Source organism: Micropterus salmoides, unplaced genomic scaffold, assembly GCF_014851395.1.
Source record: "Micropterus salmoides isolate LMB-PRFRI ecotype aquatic unplaced genomic scaffold, ASM1485139v1 Ms_hic_scaffold_19, whole genome shotgun sequence".
Classification (NCBI taxonomy): domain Eukaryota; kingdom Metazoa; phylum Chordata; class Actinopteri; order Centrarchiformes; family Centrarchidae; genus Micropterus; species Micropterus salmoides.
This window is the reverse complement of record NW_024041039.1, coordinates 9496508-9515141: the sequence shown is the minus strand read 5'-3', so window position 1 is coordinate 9515141 and position 18634 is coordinate 9496508. Positions and strand designations below refer to the sequence as shown.

General features: G+C 37.2%; 2 protein-coding genes across 2 annotated transcripts; one reads left to right on the top strand and one right to left on the bottom strand.

The window, feature by feature from the left end:
• The first annotated feature begins 48 nt into the window (after window positions 1–48).
• LOC119910033 (ankyrin repeat domain-containing protein 66) lies at window positions 49–1973 on the top strand. Its single transcript, XM_038728382.1, has 3 exons — window positions 49–324; window positions 1197–1425; window positions 1645–1973. The coding sequence occupies exons 1-3, from the start codon at window positions 186–188 to the stop codon at window positions 1787–1789; spliced, it is 513 nt and encodes a 170-aa protein (XP_038584310.1). The 5' UTR covers window positions 49–185; the 3' UTR covers window positions 1790–1973.
• On the bottom strand, window positions 1523–18002 carry adgrf3a (adhesion G protein-coupled receptor F3a). The gene is made up of 18 exons (XM_038728381.1): window positions 17824–18002; window positions 14815–14869; window positions 14708–14717; window positions 14474–14605; window positions 14216–14365; window positions 14013–14119; window positions 13821–13879; window positions 13598–13725; window positions 12424–12639; window positions 11083–11328; window positions 10844–10978; window positions 9377–9491; window positions 9043–9112; window positions 8592–8768; window positions 4338–5666; window positions 4215–4256; window positions 3017–3052; window positions 1523–2928 (listed from the first exon to the last, which is right to left on the bottom strand). The coding sequence occupies exons 1-18, from the start codon at window positions 17841–17843 to the stop codon at window positions 2872–2874; spliced, it is 3084 nt and encodes a 1027-aa protein (XP_038584309.1). The 5' UTR covers window positions 17844–18002; the 3' UTR covers window positions 1523–2871.
• Between the last annotated feature and the right edge of the window lie 632 nt (window positions 18003–18634).

The window sequence follows — 18634 nt, the reverse complement described above, 5'->3', positions numbered from 1 at the left end:
TAATCTTTCTCCTAGACTTGAAATTATCTTTAGGATGCCCTTCCCCGTGTGTCGTGTACATGAGACATGTCCTGGTTTAATGTTCATCCCCATGTACAGCAGGTGGCAGCATTAGCAGGCTGAAGTTTGCACTGGGCTCCATCTTGTGTCGATCAACTGTTGCTATAGGCAGCGTTTGTAACGAAATGACAGAGTTGCACCAGGCAGCAGCAGCCGGGGATTTCGATCAAGTTGAGGAGATTCTGGGGCAAAATAAATGCAATCCCAATCAGAGAGACATCGACTGGAGCTACAAGACACCCCTTCACTGGGCAGCAGCTAAAGGTAGTTAGTGGATCGGTGGAAACTTATCATATGTTTTTTTCCTGCCACCTGCAGGTCTTAAATATCATTAGTTTTACACAGGTCACCATTGAAATACTGTCACGGGGAATGGGTGTCCAAAATGCTATGTAAATGAACAGTTTCATAGAGTTTCTGCTTTTCCTCCTTTGGGGACATTATCTTATTTTATGTATTTTATGTGTAACTGATTCTTGGTCAAATAATTTGTGCTTTAAGTTACAGTTTAGCTACAGGCTCAAAGGTAAATCGCACATCTATGTTGTTGAGGCTGAAAGCACAATAATCATTTTATTTTTTTACTGCTGTGTTTTGATGTTTAAACAACTCGTCCATATTGCTACAGTACAGCATCAGAAAACATCAATAATTTCAGCCTGTCAGTCAGTTCGGGATTGATTTGTTCCAATCTTTCCCGAGTGTTGAATTGATAAATGTTGTTTTCATTATCAGTTATTTGATGGAATTTTTTTTCCAATTAATTGTTCAGAATATCAGAACATCTTGAAATGGCTATGTTCAAGTTCCCAGAGCCCAACACGTCAATTATCATGTTTGATGCCAAGAGATTGTCTGTATATCAGCTAATTGCTAAAGTGATTAATTATTTCACCTCTAATACTCGTTTGTTCACATTTATGAAATGGATTGTGCCTTTATTGTGTAGCACACTTTTTGTTGCATTACTAAATGTACTGGGTTTTTATATTGCTTCTTCCAAACTTCCTCTTATTTCTTTCATTTTCTTTTCCTTTACCACAGTAAATAAGAATTTGTTTTTAGCGGATTAGATTTAAAAATCACCAGATTCTTAGATGCCTAAGTCAGATCACACTGTGATGACTTTTCCACAGGACATACAGAGACGGTGAGGATCCTTATTGAGCATGGAGCCAGGCCGTGTCTGAGGACGGAGCATGGATGGACCCCTGCACACTTTGCTGCAGAGTCCGGCAGGCTGGCCGTGCTGCGGCTGCTACATTCCCTTCATGCCCCTATAGACAAGGAGGACTGCTGTGGAGACAAACCGCTGCGGATAGCTGAAATATATGGACACCAGGACTGCGTTCGATTTCTCAAAAAGTATGAAACAAATCCGAATTTTCCAAATCTTCCACCACTTTTATTTCATTCTGTGAATCATACCTCTCCATATAAAAAATAATTTTCACACTTGTCGTACTTTAATTGAACATTTATTTTGATTACAAAGCTTCTCTTTCAAATACACAGCCAAATAATCTAGAAACCTACTTTATACATCAGAAAATAAGTAAATTATCCTGTTTTTCTATGTTGCAGTGCAGAAACCGAATGCCAGGCCTACCGCAAGTTGGCAGCTGAAAAAGGGATTTCAATGGATGACACAGATGAGGAGTGGGCAGAACAGGGCAAAGAAAATGAAGAAAACGGGATCGCTAAAAGCAACATCCAGATGCTAGCTTAACTCCCTTGTACATCCTTGCAGTGTTTCTGTGGCATTTCAGCACTTTAGTAATGAAAAACATTTAATATACTGCATTGCTTGTCTATTTGACATTGATATATAGTTTAAAGCAACAAACAAAAAATACAGTAAGGAGTTTCTAATCAGAAACACAAATATCTATTAAACAAACATTACAACATTGCACAGTGGACTTTAAAGGGTTATTTCAGTGTTGCTGTCCCCGTCTACAGTAGTGGTTATAACAAATAAAGATTATAGGCTACATTGCTTAGTTTCTGTGCCTGTCCTCCCGTCTCCTTCTCCAAAGTCCAAACCGGGCATGCCGACCACCACTGTAGCTATTACACTAACTATGGATAAGTACAGCATACAACCCCACCTAAAAAATCCTTGGATCCCTGGTAATAGCAGTAAAATCAGACAAAATGGAATGTCGCTAATTTAGTCCCTCTAGGATTTTGTGATCGCAACTATTAACACAAATTCAACAAATCCCCATGAATTTAGCGCAACTTGCGATTTTGACCAATCACCGCAACTTTTTAGCAAATTTGACCTATCATCGCCGTTTCCTGCAAAACGTTGTCAAACGTGAGCTTGTCACTTCCTTGTTTACAAAACACATCAGACGTGTCATACCAACGTCTCACATTTGCTGGGGGAAAAAAAGGACTGTGAAACACAGTCTCTGGATCTTCTTTACCAAGACCGTTTTGCAAAACCTACAGTATTGTGGTCAAACATAAAAGGAAATCGTCTATTGACAAACACTTCACATGGAGGACGTCTGAGGAGACAATTCACTGTGACACAGGCTGTCACACCCCTGTCAGTTGCAAGCATGGTTAGGGTTAGGGTTAGGCCTGCGAAATCCTGGAGGGACTGTTTAATGATTCAACTATAATTCTACAGTCTAAAAAATCACCTCTACCTTTACAGTTTTTACAGTTTCATTGCAAAACAATCGCAACAATCCCTAGGAAGGCCCGCAAACTCCTTGTGGGATTGCTATTTAATGTGGTTTTATGTGTAAAATGTAGTTTGTTTGGATTTAAGAGTGCACAAATTTGAGATGATTTTCACTTGCTCACAGATGACTCAAACTTTGTGGAGGTGTCAGTAGTTGATATTGGATCCTGGCGAACAGAGGAGATGGTTGTGTAAAATTAATCAGTTGCCGTTTTGGTATTTTACATTTGCTTATACTCAGTTTAGTGCACTTACTTTGCATTTTAGACGTTTCAGCAGGGCTTCACGGGTCTGTCAAAATGGAATTAAAACATTTTTAATGCTGCTATACTAAATGGTTGTGGTTAGTAACATTTCCAATTACACAGTTAACTTATGACAGTGTGTTGTACACTCCCTGACTTTGTTGTAGAGCACCATAAGTGACCACAAATCCTAAAAATTCCCAAGAATTGTCTTCACTGTAAAATGTGAAGAAATCTTGAGCTTTTTGCACTTATAGTAAAATGTATGGAATGTATGTATCCTTTATTGAATAGTTAGACATTTTGGGAAAGCTCACAATTGAAGACATCTTGTTTGTTTAATCTGTACAAAATAATATAATAGAAATATAATAAACTACAATCTGTAGTCTTCAAGCGGTCTATTTTCAGGACTATTAATTGGCAAGGAGCAGTGTTTTCCTAAAGTTCCTGCAGCTCCCCCTAAATCCATAAATTTTTGTTTTTAGACTTCAGTTTTATGCTAAGATTAGCTAATTGGCTTCTGGTAGTTTCATATTTATAGGACCAGAAAGTGAATAAGTGTATTTCCCAAAATGTTGAACTCAGTTTAAAGATCAACTTAACACCAGTGTAAATGCTGAACTTCTTAATATCTCACCTTGCTGCACTGATGTAGAAGTGTACTCCAGGGTGTGTCAATACACTGTGACACCAATAGATGCTGTCAGAGGTAGGGCTGGACAAGAAACTAAGTGGACTTTATCACTAGTATTGTAAATCTTTTAATGGCCTAAATTAATGTCATCACTGTTTTAAATAAGAAAACTGACTGATTCCATAAAATTAATCTGAGAACAGCTTTAACAACCAATGACAACTATCCAGATGTTCAATATCGGTCGTAATATATTTAGCTTTTGTCCAGCCCTAATCAGAGGAGCAACAGACTTAAAACTTTTAACCAGAGAATTCAGTGAAACACTCCTTTTCTCCCTGGTGTTAAGTTATCCTTTTAAAGTTTTTTCCCCATCTACTTAGGTTGCTGAAAATATGGCAGTATTGCAGCTACTAAATTTTGGTTGATATAACTGCTGAATGGCGATTCAAGAAAAAAAGCAGGTCTACTGGTGCTGGTCTACTTCTAAAGTAACACATTACTGAAATATAATTGATCCAGAAATGAAACATACATTATGATTTAGGTTGGCGAAGTAAAACTTCCTTACCAGTTTGTCCCCCAGGCAAGTGGTTAACAAAATGAACAAACCCTGCAAATGAAACAACAGAGGTTCCTAAGCAAGAAATACTTTTACTGGTCCAGATGTGTAGTTAGATTATCTTGACCTTACCTGGAATGCGTTCAGCAGGGTAAAGGCATAGTTGGCTGCATAGGCAACGGGTCCAGATGTGAGGTCTAGAAGCATTACAGCAAACCCAAAAATCCAAGTCACACCGAAGATTGGAGTCAGAAGAATAACTGACCTCATGACAGTTAGGGCAGCCTTTTTTTCTTTTTCATGAGACTTTTCTGTATTCTTAGGATGATCCAAAAGCTTCATGATAACCACCAACATGGAGAACACGTTGACGAAAACAATTATACCGACTGGTATGACAAATGTATAGATAGACCCTTTCAGAAGTCCAGAATAAACCAACCAACAGGTCTCTGAAGTGTAGTATTTGCCTTCATCCCCATTATTGGTAAGAAATGTGATAACAACAATAAGCAAAGGACACACGTAGCCCACGACCAGTGAGAACCTCAGGTAGTTTTTTTTGCTCACATTATGGAACAGGTAAACTGCTTGGTGAAGAAGTGTGCAGCTCAGACACAACATCCAAAAGAACATGGACAGATAACAGAAATGCTTCACCACCACAAAAGTCACACACCAGATTGCTGTAATTTCACGTGGATTAGAAGATGCTAAAAAACAGCAATCTGCAACTAACAAACAGAGAGAAATGTTTACGTGGGCAGTATGGCGTAAATATAAAGTATTTGTCTTAACTACATGGCTCCAGACGATCAGTTCTATCACAAGGGTGATAGTGAGTGACAGGACTGATACGGAGAGTCCAGCGTAGGTTATCTCAGTTAATGCAGTGATCTCCAAGGGTTTCTTTGACATTAGAATGGCAAATGAGGACAAATGCCGACAAACGCATTGTCCCTCATTAGTTGCCCCCGTCCAATCACATCCATCTGATGACCACGTAGATGTGTTGAAGTTCCAGTAGACACACGTCATAATAACGTTGCGTGGCCTTGGTTGGAGCAAAGGGAATGTAATTTCAACCCTAGCTGGACCCAATGATCTTTCAGTAGTTGCTGACACAACGTGGCTGTTTGGTGTTTCCCCAAAATAACTGTTGGTGGGAAAATATTGCTCCAGTTCTTTAAACGCAGACATTTTTACATTGCCACGGTCTTGACTATTAAGAGCGACGCTGATATTAAACACTGTGCTGATACAATTTGTAGGCAGTGAGCAATTTGGTACGGCTACCTGTATATTTGTTTGTTTAGGGGCACTTGTTATGTTTGACACATTAATTAATTCTTCAACAGATTTCAGATATTTCTCAGCCAATGACACATTTTCGTTGTTGTCACCCGTCCATGAATTTCCAAGAGATTTCTCGAGCAAATTGCTGGATGACACCAGAAAGTCCTGAAAAGTAAGCAGCTTGTTTTAATTTCAGGTTGATTGAAGTACATGTCTGCTCAAAGTTATTATTTTGCCTGGTTGTATTAATTATGAAAAATAATTATAGGGTTACACATATACATGGAAAATATTTTACACTCAATATTGACACAAAAGAATCATCAAGTTATAATCCTTAAATTAATCCTTGCTCTGCCAGCTACCTCAATCACATTCTTTGGAAATGTAAATAAAGTTTTTGCCAGCTGGAATTCAAACTTCTTACTATGATATTGCTCTGCCAGCTACCCACATGAGGTAATGGTATCTAGCAGAGTTTTATATAATGGGCAGTGTCGGTGGCCCCAAATCACATTTGATTGGATTCATTTATGTAACCGCCCTGAGATCAGTATGAGTCAAAAATATCTGTATGTTTTACAGGAAGAGTAAATAGACAAACTTTAATCTAAAAATAATTGTACTTTTTTTGACGGATTTTTTGCAAGTAACAAGAGAAAGATTAACAAGTGACACAGGGACACAGGATTTTTAATTTCTCTTTCTTTAAAGGTGTGCAGCCCGTCACTTCAGCTAATCTTTATTGTTCCATTAGGCCCTGCATTACTTACAACTGAAAAATGACCGCACATGACACATTTTTTAACGATTGTGGTTAGCGCAGTGAGAAATTGAATGTCCTGTGGCTTGTGCATAATAGAATCTACAATGTTATTCACCAGTTGAATGCTTTTGAAGCAGAAGCAACAGCAGCAGTAGGAAAGGTTTGGTTTGCATTAGTAATAACTTAATGGTGTAAAGCAGTAAACAGAGACGTTATCATGGATATAAAATTATGCTGGATTATATACAGTGGGTACGGAAAGTATTCAGACCCCTTTCAATTTTTCACTCTTTGTTTCATTGCAGCCATTTTCCAAAAATCAAAAAAGTTCATTTTATTTCTCAGTAATGTACACTCAGCACCCCATCTTGACAGAAAAAAACAGAAATGTAGAAATTTTTGCAAATTTATTAAAAAAGAGAAACTGAAATATCACATGGTCATAAGTATTCAGACCCTTTGCCGTGACACTCATATTTAACTCAGGTGCTGTCTATTTCTTCTGATCATCCTTGAGATGGTTCTACACCTTCATTTGAGTCCAGCTGTGTTTGATTATACTGATTGGACTTGATTAGGAAAGCCACACACCTGTCTATATAAGACCTTACAGCTCACAGTGCACGTCAGAGCAAATAAGAATCATGAGGTCAAAGGAACTGCCTGAAGAGCTCAGAGACAGAATTGTGGCAAGGCACAGATCTGGCCAAGGTTACAAAAAAATTTCTGCTGCACTTAAGGTTCCTAAGAGCACAGTGGCCTCCATAATCCTCAAATGGAAGACGTTTGGGACGACCAGAACCCTTCCTAGAGCTGGCCGTCCGGCCAAACTGAGCTATCGGGGGAGAAGAGCCTTGGTGAGAGAGGTAAAGAAGAACCCAAAGGTCACTGTGGCTGAGCTCCAGAGATGCAGTCGGGAGATGGGAGAAAGTTGTAGTAAGTCAACCATCACTGCAGCAATCCACCAGTCGGGGCTTTATGGCAGAGTGGCCCGACGGAAGCCTCTCCTCAGTGCAAGACACATGAAAGCCCGCATGGAGTTTGCTAAAAAACACCTGAAGGACTCCAAGATGGTGATAAATAAGATCCTCTGGTCTGATGAGACCAAGATAGAACTTTTTGGCCTTAATTCTAAGCGGTATGTGTGGAGAACACCAGGCACTGCTCATCACCTGTCCAATACAGTCTCAACAGTGAAGCATGGTGGTGGCAGCATCATGCTGTGGGGGTGTTTTTCAGCTGCAGGGACAGGACGACTGGTTGCAATCGAGGGAAAGATGAATGCGGCCAAGTACAGGGATATCCTGGACGAAAACCTTTTCCAGAGTGCTCTGGACCTCAGACTGGGCCGAAGGTTTACCTTCCAACAAGACAATGACCCTAAGCACACCGCTAAAATAACGAAGGAGTGGCTTCACAACAACTCCGTGGCTGTTCTTGAATGGCCCAGCCAGAGCCCTGACTTAAACCCAATTGAGCATCTCTGGAGAGACCTGAAAATGGCTGTCCACCAACGTTTACCATCCAACCTGACAGAACTGGAGAGGATCTGCAAGGAGGAATGGCAGAGGATACCCAAATCCAGATGTGAAAAACTTGTTGCATCTTTCCCAAAATGACTCATGGCTGTATTAGATCAAAAGGGTGCTTCTACTAAATACTGAGCAAAGGGTCTGAATACTTATGACCATGTGATATTTCAGTTTTTCTTTTTTAATAAATTTGCAAAAATTTCTACATTTCTGTTTTTTTCTGTCAAGATGGGGTGCTGAGTGTACATTACTGAGAAATAAAATGAACTTTTTTGATTTTTGGAAAATGGCTGCAATGAAACAAAGAGTGAAAAATTTAAAGGGGTCTGAATACTTTCCGTACCCACTGTACATGCCTCATTTCAGGCAATTTGTATCCATCACAGGAATGGTGGACACCACTAACAATGAAAACTAGGCATTACTGAATGTAGATTCATTTCATGGCTGTTTCAGAAAAAGTACTGCCCATAAATAGTATCAAAAATGAGGTTTGATTTCATTAAAAATCTTAAGGATTATAAATTTATGTGACACATTTAAGTAGGCTAATTCCCTTTTCAAAAGAAGAACACGGAGTTTATTGTCACATACACAATCATACACAATACAACTTCTAGTGAAATCCAATCTTTGCCTTTAACCCATCCTATTAGGAGTATGTGGGCCAACCTCCAGCGCCCAGGGGCCAACTCCAGTTTTTAGCCAGTGCCTCGGTCAAGAGCAATAACATATCTATTGAAACCCATTAAAACATTCAACAAAGATAATCAAAGATTCAGTAATACTTACCTTAAATGCAGATTCATTTGGATTTAGTTGTTTTTGACTCAAAGTTAAGAGTACATGAACAGATGCATTCATATTGCTGAAAGTGTTGATACTCTGTGTGTTATTTGTAACATTGCTAAAGAGGGCAAGTACATTTGCAGCGTTGTCATCTTTTGTGCCAAGTCCAATGTCAACAATCTGTAACAACAGTAATGATTTATTGGTGATGATTAAATGTAAACCGTCAGCTAAGGATTTCATCTCCAAAAAGCTGAGGCTGACTAATGCATAAAAGCTAGACAATCCCTTTTGAAAAAATATCAATTTCTATCTGCCCAAAAAGCTTTTGAATAGCTACTTTAATGTGTTGCTTTATATTTTGCTAATATGAGTTGGTTTTGTATCAGTGTCTTTTCTGTCAAATGATGGAGATATCATTGTATAAGTTTCAGTTATGAAAATTAAGACTTACAATTGAACTTTGCAGCACATTGTTCAAGATCTGGTTGACACATGCTGAAACCTCCTTTTCCCATTTACTCCTGAAACAATTAGCCAATTAACAAAAAAATTAATTCATCAATTAATTGTCAAGTAAAGTCAATTTTATAGACAGCCCAATATCACAAAAGACAAATTTGCCTCGGGGGACTTTTCAGCCTGTAGAGCATACAAGACCTTCTGTCCTTAGACCCTTGATTTGGATGAGGTAAAAAACTAAACTCTAAACTGGACTCTTGCTATTTTTGAACAACATATAGACCAAACGATTATTAGTCATTAGATGTCATTAGATGCAGCCCTACTCAGTGGTGCAGTTCCTTGTTCTCAGTCCAGCCGAGCCCTTGCATTGTAACACTGCAGAGAATCCAGCTTTGGTGTCTTGCCAGTCAAGTTCAGCTTTACAGAATGGATCATTTTCTGTTTTGAAGAAGAAAAGTTCTTGATTTATCATTTAATTAAAACAACTAATACCTGTACAAAGTTAAATTCAGGAAAACAAGAAGTTTACTGAGGCATAAAATATTCATAAATATTCACTGTGTCCGAAATCACACCCTCGTTTACTCATTAATTATTCCCTAAACCAGTGGTTCCCAACCTGGGGGTCAGGTCACCCCAAACGGGTCACAGGGTCAGTTAATTCAGCACATGTGAAAAAATATTCTGAATCAAATTTACTTACAGTTTGCTACGGGAGTGGTAGTAGTATTATTTACTTTGGGAAAGCAGTATTATTTACTGCTAATATCAGGATGAAACCATATTAAACATTATAAGATGAAACCATGTTATCATCTGGTTGCTGCTGTTTACATTCACCCCAGACGCAAATTAAAAAAATGCACTGCAGAATGTTCTTGGTGTATACGTGTATGTATATAACTGTATAAATTGTTTTATTTTTATATGTTACAATATTTTACATTAATTATGTACGTGTGTAGTGTGTGTAGCATGAAGGAACTACAGATTTTATTTAGTTTTGCAGCCTTGTGCTGTATAATGAAAATTATTATCTCTATTACATTGTCACTATAGTGTGTTTACTACAGATACTGCACGTATATTATATAACATACATACAAGTGTTTTAATGTACTTAATGCTTCATTTTATGATATCCTTTTTATTGCTTATTTAAATACGCTATTTTAAAAGCTGCTAATTTCAATGAAAAAAATCAAGACTAATATTATTTTATCTCATCGTACCTTCAGGACTTTTGGCCCTATCCCATGGCCTTCTTCGGTGACCTCAGAGACATTCCCTTCTTATCTCAAAATGTCCACTTTTAAGAAAAACTGATCAAAAGTTCAACTGGCTAAAATATTTTATATTGCTATATTATATTGTTATAATATATTTATTTTAGAATATTTGACAGACTCCCAGATCTCTTTTTTGGTTCCACTGCTCAGATATTTGACATATGGTTGCCTGTAGACATTGTTTTACTTTGAAGATTCATGATGACCCAGGGAACCCCTGTCTTCTATAATTTCTTTCCCCAAGAGTGGGCAGTAAATTGAGATTTCAGACACGCATGATTCATCATTGCACAAGAATTGTGCAAGATTTTCAGCTAAAAGTAATGTACATGCTATGGATTATATCTTTTCCTTTCAATATACAATACATAAAAATGTAAACAGAGAATTTGCACACTGAAATAAAATGGCAAAAATTAAATAAATTGCAACAAAATATGGGTGTGATGTCGGACGAAGCCACTATTTTCTGACAATATTTTAACTAATACTAAAACATACCTTGTATGATATTGATATTAATCGAAGCAGTTCTTTGTTGATTGCACCTGTTCACAAAATTGCATCTTACTTTTGGCATAGCGTTACGGTCGCCACACTTAACATATGTTTGAACTGTATAAACACCTGAGGAACCTGCAAAGATTACATAACCATGTCATGTATTTTCATAACAAGTTTGCACAGGGTTTCATTTAAATGAATGGGCAAAGAACATGAACACAAGAAAATTTAAATACCATTTTTTGGTAGCAATTGTGATAAGATTTCTTCAGTGTTCCATGTCACATTATAATTTTCAGTGCTACTCTCTATCTGACACGTTGTAGTCACGGTCAGTATATCTGAATCAGATTTGCAGCGTGGAAATTGTGGATCCAGGAAGATGTTAATTTTTGGCAGGAGGCATACGTCCATTAATGCGCTGGCTTGGTGACGTATACTGGTTGAATTTAATTGTTGAAGATAGTCACATGTGTACATTCCTAAGGGAAAAAAAGGATTACAGGGCGTTAAATCCATTATGTGTAGAACGTTTATGTGATTATCAGTGGTGGAAAGTAACTAAGGACATTTAATCAAGTACTATGCTTAGATTAAATTTTGAAGTACTTGAGTGTTTGCATTTTATGCTACTTTTCACTTCTTCTTTTGTAGTTTCTTATGCCACTACATTTTTTGACAGCTTTAGTTAGTAGTTAATGCATCACTAATTATAATCCAGTAGCCTAATATGAGTCTGAAATTCTGCATAATGAGGAGTTTAACTTTTGGTATATTTTTGAATGCACGACTTTGACTTTGACTGAAAAAAAAGGTATATTTTTTACACTGTAGCATTGCTACCTTTACTTAAGTAAAAGATGCAAATACTTCCTCCAGTGGTGAAATAGCATTTTTCAAATTATTGTGATTGTGTTTTTCTTTGTGAGAAAAATAGACAATCACAGTGAAAACCAAAGTATTTTACACAAACCAGTCCCACCACCTCACTTAGCTAGCCAATGTTTCTCCAGTAATTTAAACCTAGAATAACTGAACAAGTAGTCCGCTGGTTTGGCACTGCACTCCTATAAGATTGTCAAACTCCCAGTGCAGCTCAGTTGCAGACAGTTCAGTTGGCGATTAAGTGCTAGAAGCAGCTAATGTAGCTTCAAACCGCTAGCCTCATGCAGAGATGAGGAACACCATTTTATCCATTTTTTAAATTTTTTCAAGCTTGTAGTCTTCACCCCAAACCGACACTGACTCAAGTGGCATCACCTGAGGCAATTATGAGATTTCACTCAGCTCCCCCTGGAGCCACAAAGCCTTTAAATATATTTTTTCACATATGCAGGTGTAAAAATGTAAATAAAGCTGTCAGACAAATGTAATGGAGTTGAAGTGTAAAGTAACATAAATGGTAAATGCTCAACTAAAGTACAAGTACCTCAAAATTGTAGGCATACTTGAGTACAGTACTTAAGTAAATGGGCTTAATGTCTTCCCACCTCTGATTACACATTGACACACCCACAGTAAGCCAGCTGGCAGGCTAAATATGTAAAATATTAATAGAGTGGCTGAAACAAATATACCTGCCCAGAGTTCTGTTATCCGTTTAAGTTCAATGTTAGTTGACCTTGTTGTCCATGTCACCACTGCCCCTGTGCCATTAGTTATTTGAAATGTGTTGTTTGTTGTATTAAGCTGCCATGTTGGTATAATGTCCAGGTCCTTCTGTAATGTGCATGTGAGGCTGTGATTTGAGTCGTAATACACAGGGTTATTTGGCATGCTTAAAGTGACAACACCTGCAAAAAAATGAGAGTTGAATTAGTTTAGAAACCATGGATAAGCTACATATAAAAAGTATTGGTTGTGTCGGTCTGTGAGTGAATACTTTTTGAGGTTTAGAGTCTACTATACTATAACTTCACTTAAGCCATAACAAAACTATTAACTTTGTTATATCCTTCAACTTTTTGACACTAAATGAATTTCAGGGACATTTTAAGGAACAACTACTGGTGAAAAAGAAGTATCAGTCAATAAGCTGCTCCTTAATGATGGAGTCATAATTTAGTTAAAAGGATCTCAACTTTCATTCAAACTTAACTCTGCATTAAATGACAATATTAGCATTAATGAAGACACGTCTGCCCACCTGATGAATATTAGTTCAATATTTACTCTCTTTTAACTCTATTTTAGCCTCCTGAGGAAATCATCTGGCTCTGTAGCTTCTCAATGCTAAAGATTCACCAGATAGTCTGTAACTTTGTCTGTCTGCTGTGTACAGTGGATTTATCAAAGTTTTTTTTGCTGAGAACAGCTGTTCTGTGGGTTCGGCAAGAGCAATATACATTTTACGTTAAACATTTGATCCATTGTTATACAAAGATATTGATCAGTGTAACTTTGACTAAGAGTCTGGAGGAATGCCAGTAGGTCTGTGAGGCTGTACGTACAAAAATAATGCGAACCTGCTGGTGCTGGTATTAATCTGGTTTTAAATCAGGGAATCAACAAAGATATTTCAGTTCATCCCGTGGGAAATATGAATGTTTGTCCCACATTTTGTTCCAATACATTTAGTACATGTGGAGATATTTCAGTAGATAAGTGGGCCTAAATGATAAGTCAGGAGATCACCATTAGGACTCATAATCTGATTTAAATTAATAATGTTTAATTAAACAATAGACAAGGCGAACCATCAGTCAATCCAGATTTTAAAATTAGGTCCCACCTTCCACTGGATAAAATTACCTGTAGTCACCAAATCAAGTGATGCTGACAGACTGCTGTTCAGGAGTGTGCTTGATTTGATAATCAGATCATTTGGATTGACTCCATAAGCAATGATCATTTGAAAAGTTGCAATGACACTTCCAACACTTCAGTGAAGAAAAAAAATACAGATTTCAGTCACATATTGTAAACAGGGGGAAAAAAAATCAAAATTATTTGATTTGGGAAACAAAACAAATACCTGTATTGTAAAATTGTTAAGGTGTCAAATCCTGTCAAAGTGCTGTAAACACTTTTTAACTGAAAGGCAAAAAATCATTCACAATAGTTTTTTCATTTATACTGGCACATGACAATACATTAATTACATTCCTCCTGATCTGATAAAGGTTATTGCTAAATGTGCTGTTTCTTGAAAAATATTTGTTTTTACCTGAGTTGTCAAATTGTCATTACAAGTCTGAAACTCTATAGTGCTTTTATCTGTCAGACAATTGGCATAAGTATTTCCTTTCAAAATAAGGGATCCGTTGACAGCAACTGTGAAGAAAAAAGTTTGGGAACAATTTGGGATGCTTGATTTGCACAAATACACACACATTTGCACATGCAAACACAGTAAATAATACCAAATACCTGAAGTGTTTAAAATACACATGTGAGACAAGTTTTGAGGGAAGGTGCAGGTTTCGCGACAACATGTCTGATAAGATTTACAAACGCTGTCACTCCATCTGTAGCCTGGCTTGCAGGTACACTCTGTGCTGTTTGAGACATTCTGACAGGCTGATTAGAAAAAAGATATAATAGTTTTGCTCAGGCATCAATTTGTTATTCCTCATTGAAATTTATTAAGAACATAAGCAGTATTTGAAATAATAGAAAAACATTTACTTGTTGTTATAGTTAGGTTGTTAACTTGCAGGTTGGTGTCATACACAAAAGGTTTCTCTATCAGTTGAGTTATGTTGTCGATTGCATTTTCATCAATTGTCAGTTTAACATAATACATTTGTGTTGAATATTCTGAAAAATGCAAAACAGACAAAATATCACATACACTAAATAAGTTTAAGAACAATGTTACGCCAGAAAAATTGCTCATTTTGAAACTCAAAATCATTTTACCTTCAGTAGCCTGTAAAAGTCCAAAGAAAATCAATTAATTTAATGCAGTTAAATGTTGCTATTTAGAATTTTTATATTTAATGTGCAATCTTATGATATTGATGTACCTGACAGATGTTTTGTCCTAGGATGTAAAGCAATATAAAGGTCCACATCCTGTTTCTGCAAATAATCAAATACATAGGAAGTCATTTATTTGGCCTCTGTCTGAGCACTGACTGATGATACAACGTAGGCATATATATATTTTGGAACAGTTATGCTTTCCTGTATGTTCTGTTATATCTGTAATGTTGCAATGTTAACGTGGGCTGTTTATATTAAACATAGCCAAAGTTTAAAATAATGAGGTAAATATATGTATGTCTCTCTTGAGCAAAAACCTCTGACTGCTCTAAATACTTGGTTTCCAGCTTCTTCTTCTTTTTACTTTTGTGCCTAGCTGACATCAGCTAGGCAGTCTGTCTCTTCAACTGATCTGCTCATAGCACTTTCTACAGCACTGGCACAGCACTAAGAGTGTGGAGATACTGTAGGCCTGGCTCTGTGAGACTACTCTGCTCAGGACAACACATTTTTGGAGGTTGTTCGGTTTGTCTGCGGTAGTTGCTGTTAGCCGTGCTGCTAGAGGTCCTGTTAGCTAGCTGACATTACCCGGACTGGGACTGGGAGCCCAGGCCTAAAAACCTCATTCTCCTGGTGGTCGAAATTTCTGTGCTAATCACGTAAACATCAACACTCTTCCGGTGCTTGAGCTCCGGAGTTCAAGTTATAATCTGAGTTTTGTGGGGTTCTCTAATACCACTAATGTTAAAGGGTGGAGATAAATAAACAAAATAAAAAAATAATGAGCCTGGAGAGACAGAGACTTCTTTGTTCATTACACAGTCCAACACTTTGTCTCTCATGTCTCATGTCTGTGATATTGCAACAAAGTTTAAGTTTTAATAGCCTGACTTACAGTCCCATTGATCCAATCATCCGCCAAATGCACTCCAAGCCTTTTTCTCTGAGAGTAAAAGTGTCTTGGTTTCCTGTTTTTTGTTTTTTAATGCATGCCAGGCTAGCCTGTTAGCAGTGGTGGCCTTTTTTTTAACGGCATTGTAACTCACCTAGTCTAAAACTATGACTTTCTATTCATTATAAGATGATGTTTGCAGGTAGTGGCTTCTTCCAACTGAGTACATGTTCAAGGGTTGCAGGGTCTCAACCTGCATTATCATTAGGTCAATATTGTAGGCTACTGTGCTCCGTAATGGCTGAAGGCGCAGTGCAGTCATGACGTGCGCAGCATAGTTCATTTGGAAAACATGTTTATTTTAGCCTGTTGATGTTGTTAATGTAAATAATGCTAATTACAATGAAAAATACATTATTTGTGATTCAAAATAATTGGTAAATGTATTAGTGACCCCCACAGATGCATGATTTTACTGATTCCATGGGAGCTCAGACCCTCCTTATGGTTCCCACGTAACTCGAACCCTCTCGAGCTCCCAGTCCGGGCAGAGTCAAGTTAACAGGGCTGCTAGGTGTGCACTCGTTACCTGTCCATCTAGAAACTCCATAAAATATTTTCCAGTTTCACCCAAATCAGTGAACAAAGTTATTAAAATTGTGAGCTTTCGCACAGCAATCAGTAAGGCTCCCAGCAGATCTGGCAGGCCAACAGTCAAATTTAGTGCCCCACGTGATTTCGCCATTTTCCAAGATGACAGTTACAGCTGTCATGTGCCATCAAGCACACCAGCAAGAGGATGAGGTTGGCCAACTGGGTTTATAAATAGAACTGTCAACTTTATGCAGACAAAGGGAGCAGATCAAATTGTGGCCTTCAAAGTTTAAATTGTATCTTGTATCACATTTTCTTGGGCTTACAAGGCAAATAGCAAACGAGCAAAACTTTCTCCCTAAAGTCACCATAGTTGGGTACAGTATTAAAGATAAAGAAAACAATTCCTACAGAGGGACACATTTGATGTTTATAGCCCAAAATTACAAAACAAATTTGCCTTAAAGGGCTTTACAATCTGTACAGCACACAAAACTCTATCCTAATACCCTTGATTCAGACAAGGATAAACTCTCCCAAAAACCTGCTCATGGTGAAAAAATGAAAAAAACCTTAAGACAGAGGAGTGATTCCTTTATACAATGTTATTCAATTTAAAATAACAAAAAATGTGCCCAAAATGTACAAAAAGTTGACGCTTCAAAGGTCTGAGTTAGATAGATCTAATAGGTATCTTCAAATGAATGTTGTTTTGACATTGATTATGTTTGTATAGCCTTTTCGACCACTCAAAGCGCTTTTACACTACATCTGCATTCACCAGAGTGCTCAAACAGAAACTAACATTCACAGCCAGCAATTCAGGGTTCAGCATCTTACCCAAGGACACTTCAACATGCAACCAGGGGGAGCCTGGGATTGAACCGCCAACCTTCCGATTAACGGCCAACCTGCTCTATCTCCTGAGTCACAGCTGAACTTATTATATCTCTGATTTTTGTACTGATTATTCTGCAGTTTTAATGCACAAAATGTTACTTGAATAAATTAAAATCAGACAAGGGATTGTCTGTTTGGTAATAGTTTTCTTTATGTCCTCCTATTTATCATTTATAGGCAGTATAAAAAACAATTTTTGTTTATAACATACTATAATGCCATTGTAAGCAGACATTAGTACAATTTAAGTGTTTATTAATTTTATCATCAATTATAACTTTTCCTATAAGGTATGGTTTATATGACTTTTTGCTGTGTATTGATAACTGTTGTACATATCTTATTGGTGCCCAGAGGAGTTACAGTTATTGACAAATGCATTAATAAATGTGTATCTGTTTTCAACTACTTCTGTTTTTGTGAATTGGTGCTATATAAATAAAATTTAATTTAATTTACATTATAGTTTGTTTTATAAATTATATGTTAATACACTGTCTATAAATGCTATATATTGGTTACTACATTTTTTTCAATTTCATAATTTAGTTAAACAAGTTGAATTCCTGAGATGAAATAAACAAAAAAGGAACAGCTTGTATGGCACAAAATACATGCATTGATATTTCAATGAAAGATAATTAATATAAAAAGATCATCTAACCTGTTTTCCTCGGTTTGCATCAGTGAATCATCACAGCAGCGTCTCACAATGTTAAAAGGACTTGTCTGTGCCCACAAATGACAGCAGCACACTAATGGAGCTGCTTTTGCAGCAGCTATCAAGGAAATGAAAAACACCGGACCAAATTCAGTTTCCACTTGACAACAGTATATGATCAGCAGCTGGTCGAGGTAACTGCAGGTATGCAAAACAAAAATGGCTGTTATATGCATATAATTTGACTTTCAAAATAAAAACAAACTACATGGTGTTTACATAATAGAAATATGTATGGGGTGGCTTTTCTGGCTATAAAGACAAGGTCTTTCACATGGTATGATTAACAGATGGTGGTATGATGGTATGATCACAGACTAACAGATGTTAACATCTGTTAGTCTGTGATTTTCTTTCACCCTCCAATGTACTTTGTGTTTAGTGCTACATACCCAATATTAGCATGCTAAGACGCTAAACTTAGATGACCATCTTCAACATTATACCTGCTAAACATCAGCATGTTAGCATTGTCATTGTGAGAATGTTGGCATGCTGACGTTCCTCAAAGTAGAGCCTCACTGAGCTGCTAGCATCACTGTAAACTCTTGGGCAGCCAACATTTCTCCTCATTCAAACACAAAACAAGATAGGCTATAAGGTTCTGCAGAAATAAGGATGAAGGTTTGGGTTCTGCATGTTTCCTGTATTTTGCAAATCCATCTGCAGAAATATCAGTAAATCCAGAAAGAGGGTTTATGTTCTCTTTATATGTCATGCAGGATATTTTATGAGTACAGCCTTTTATAGCCTT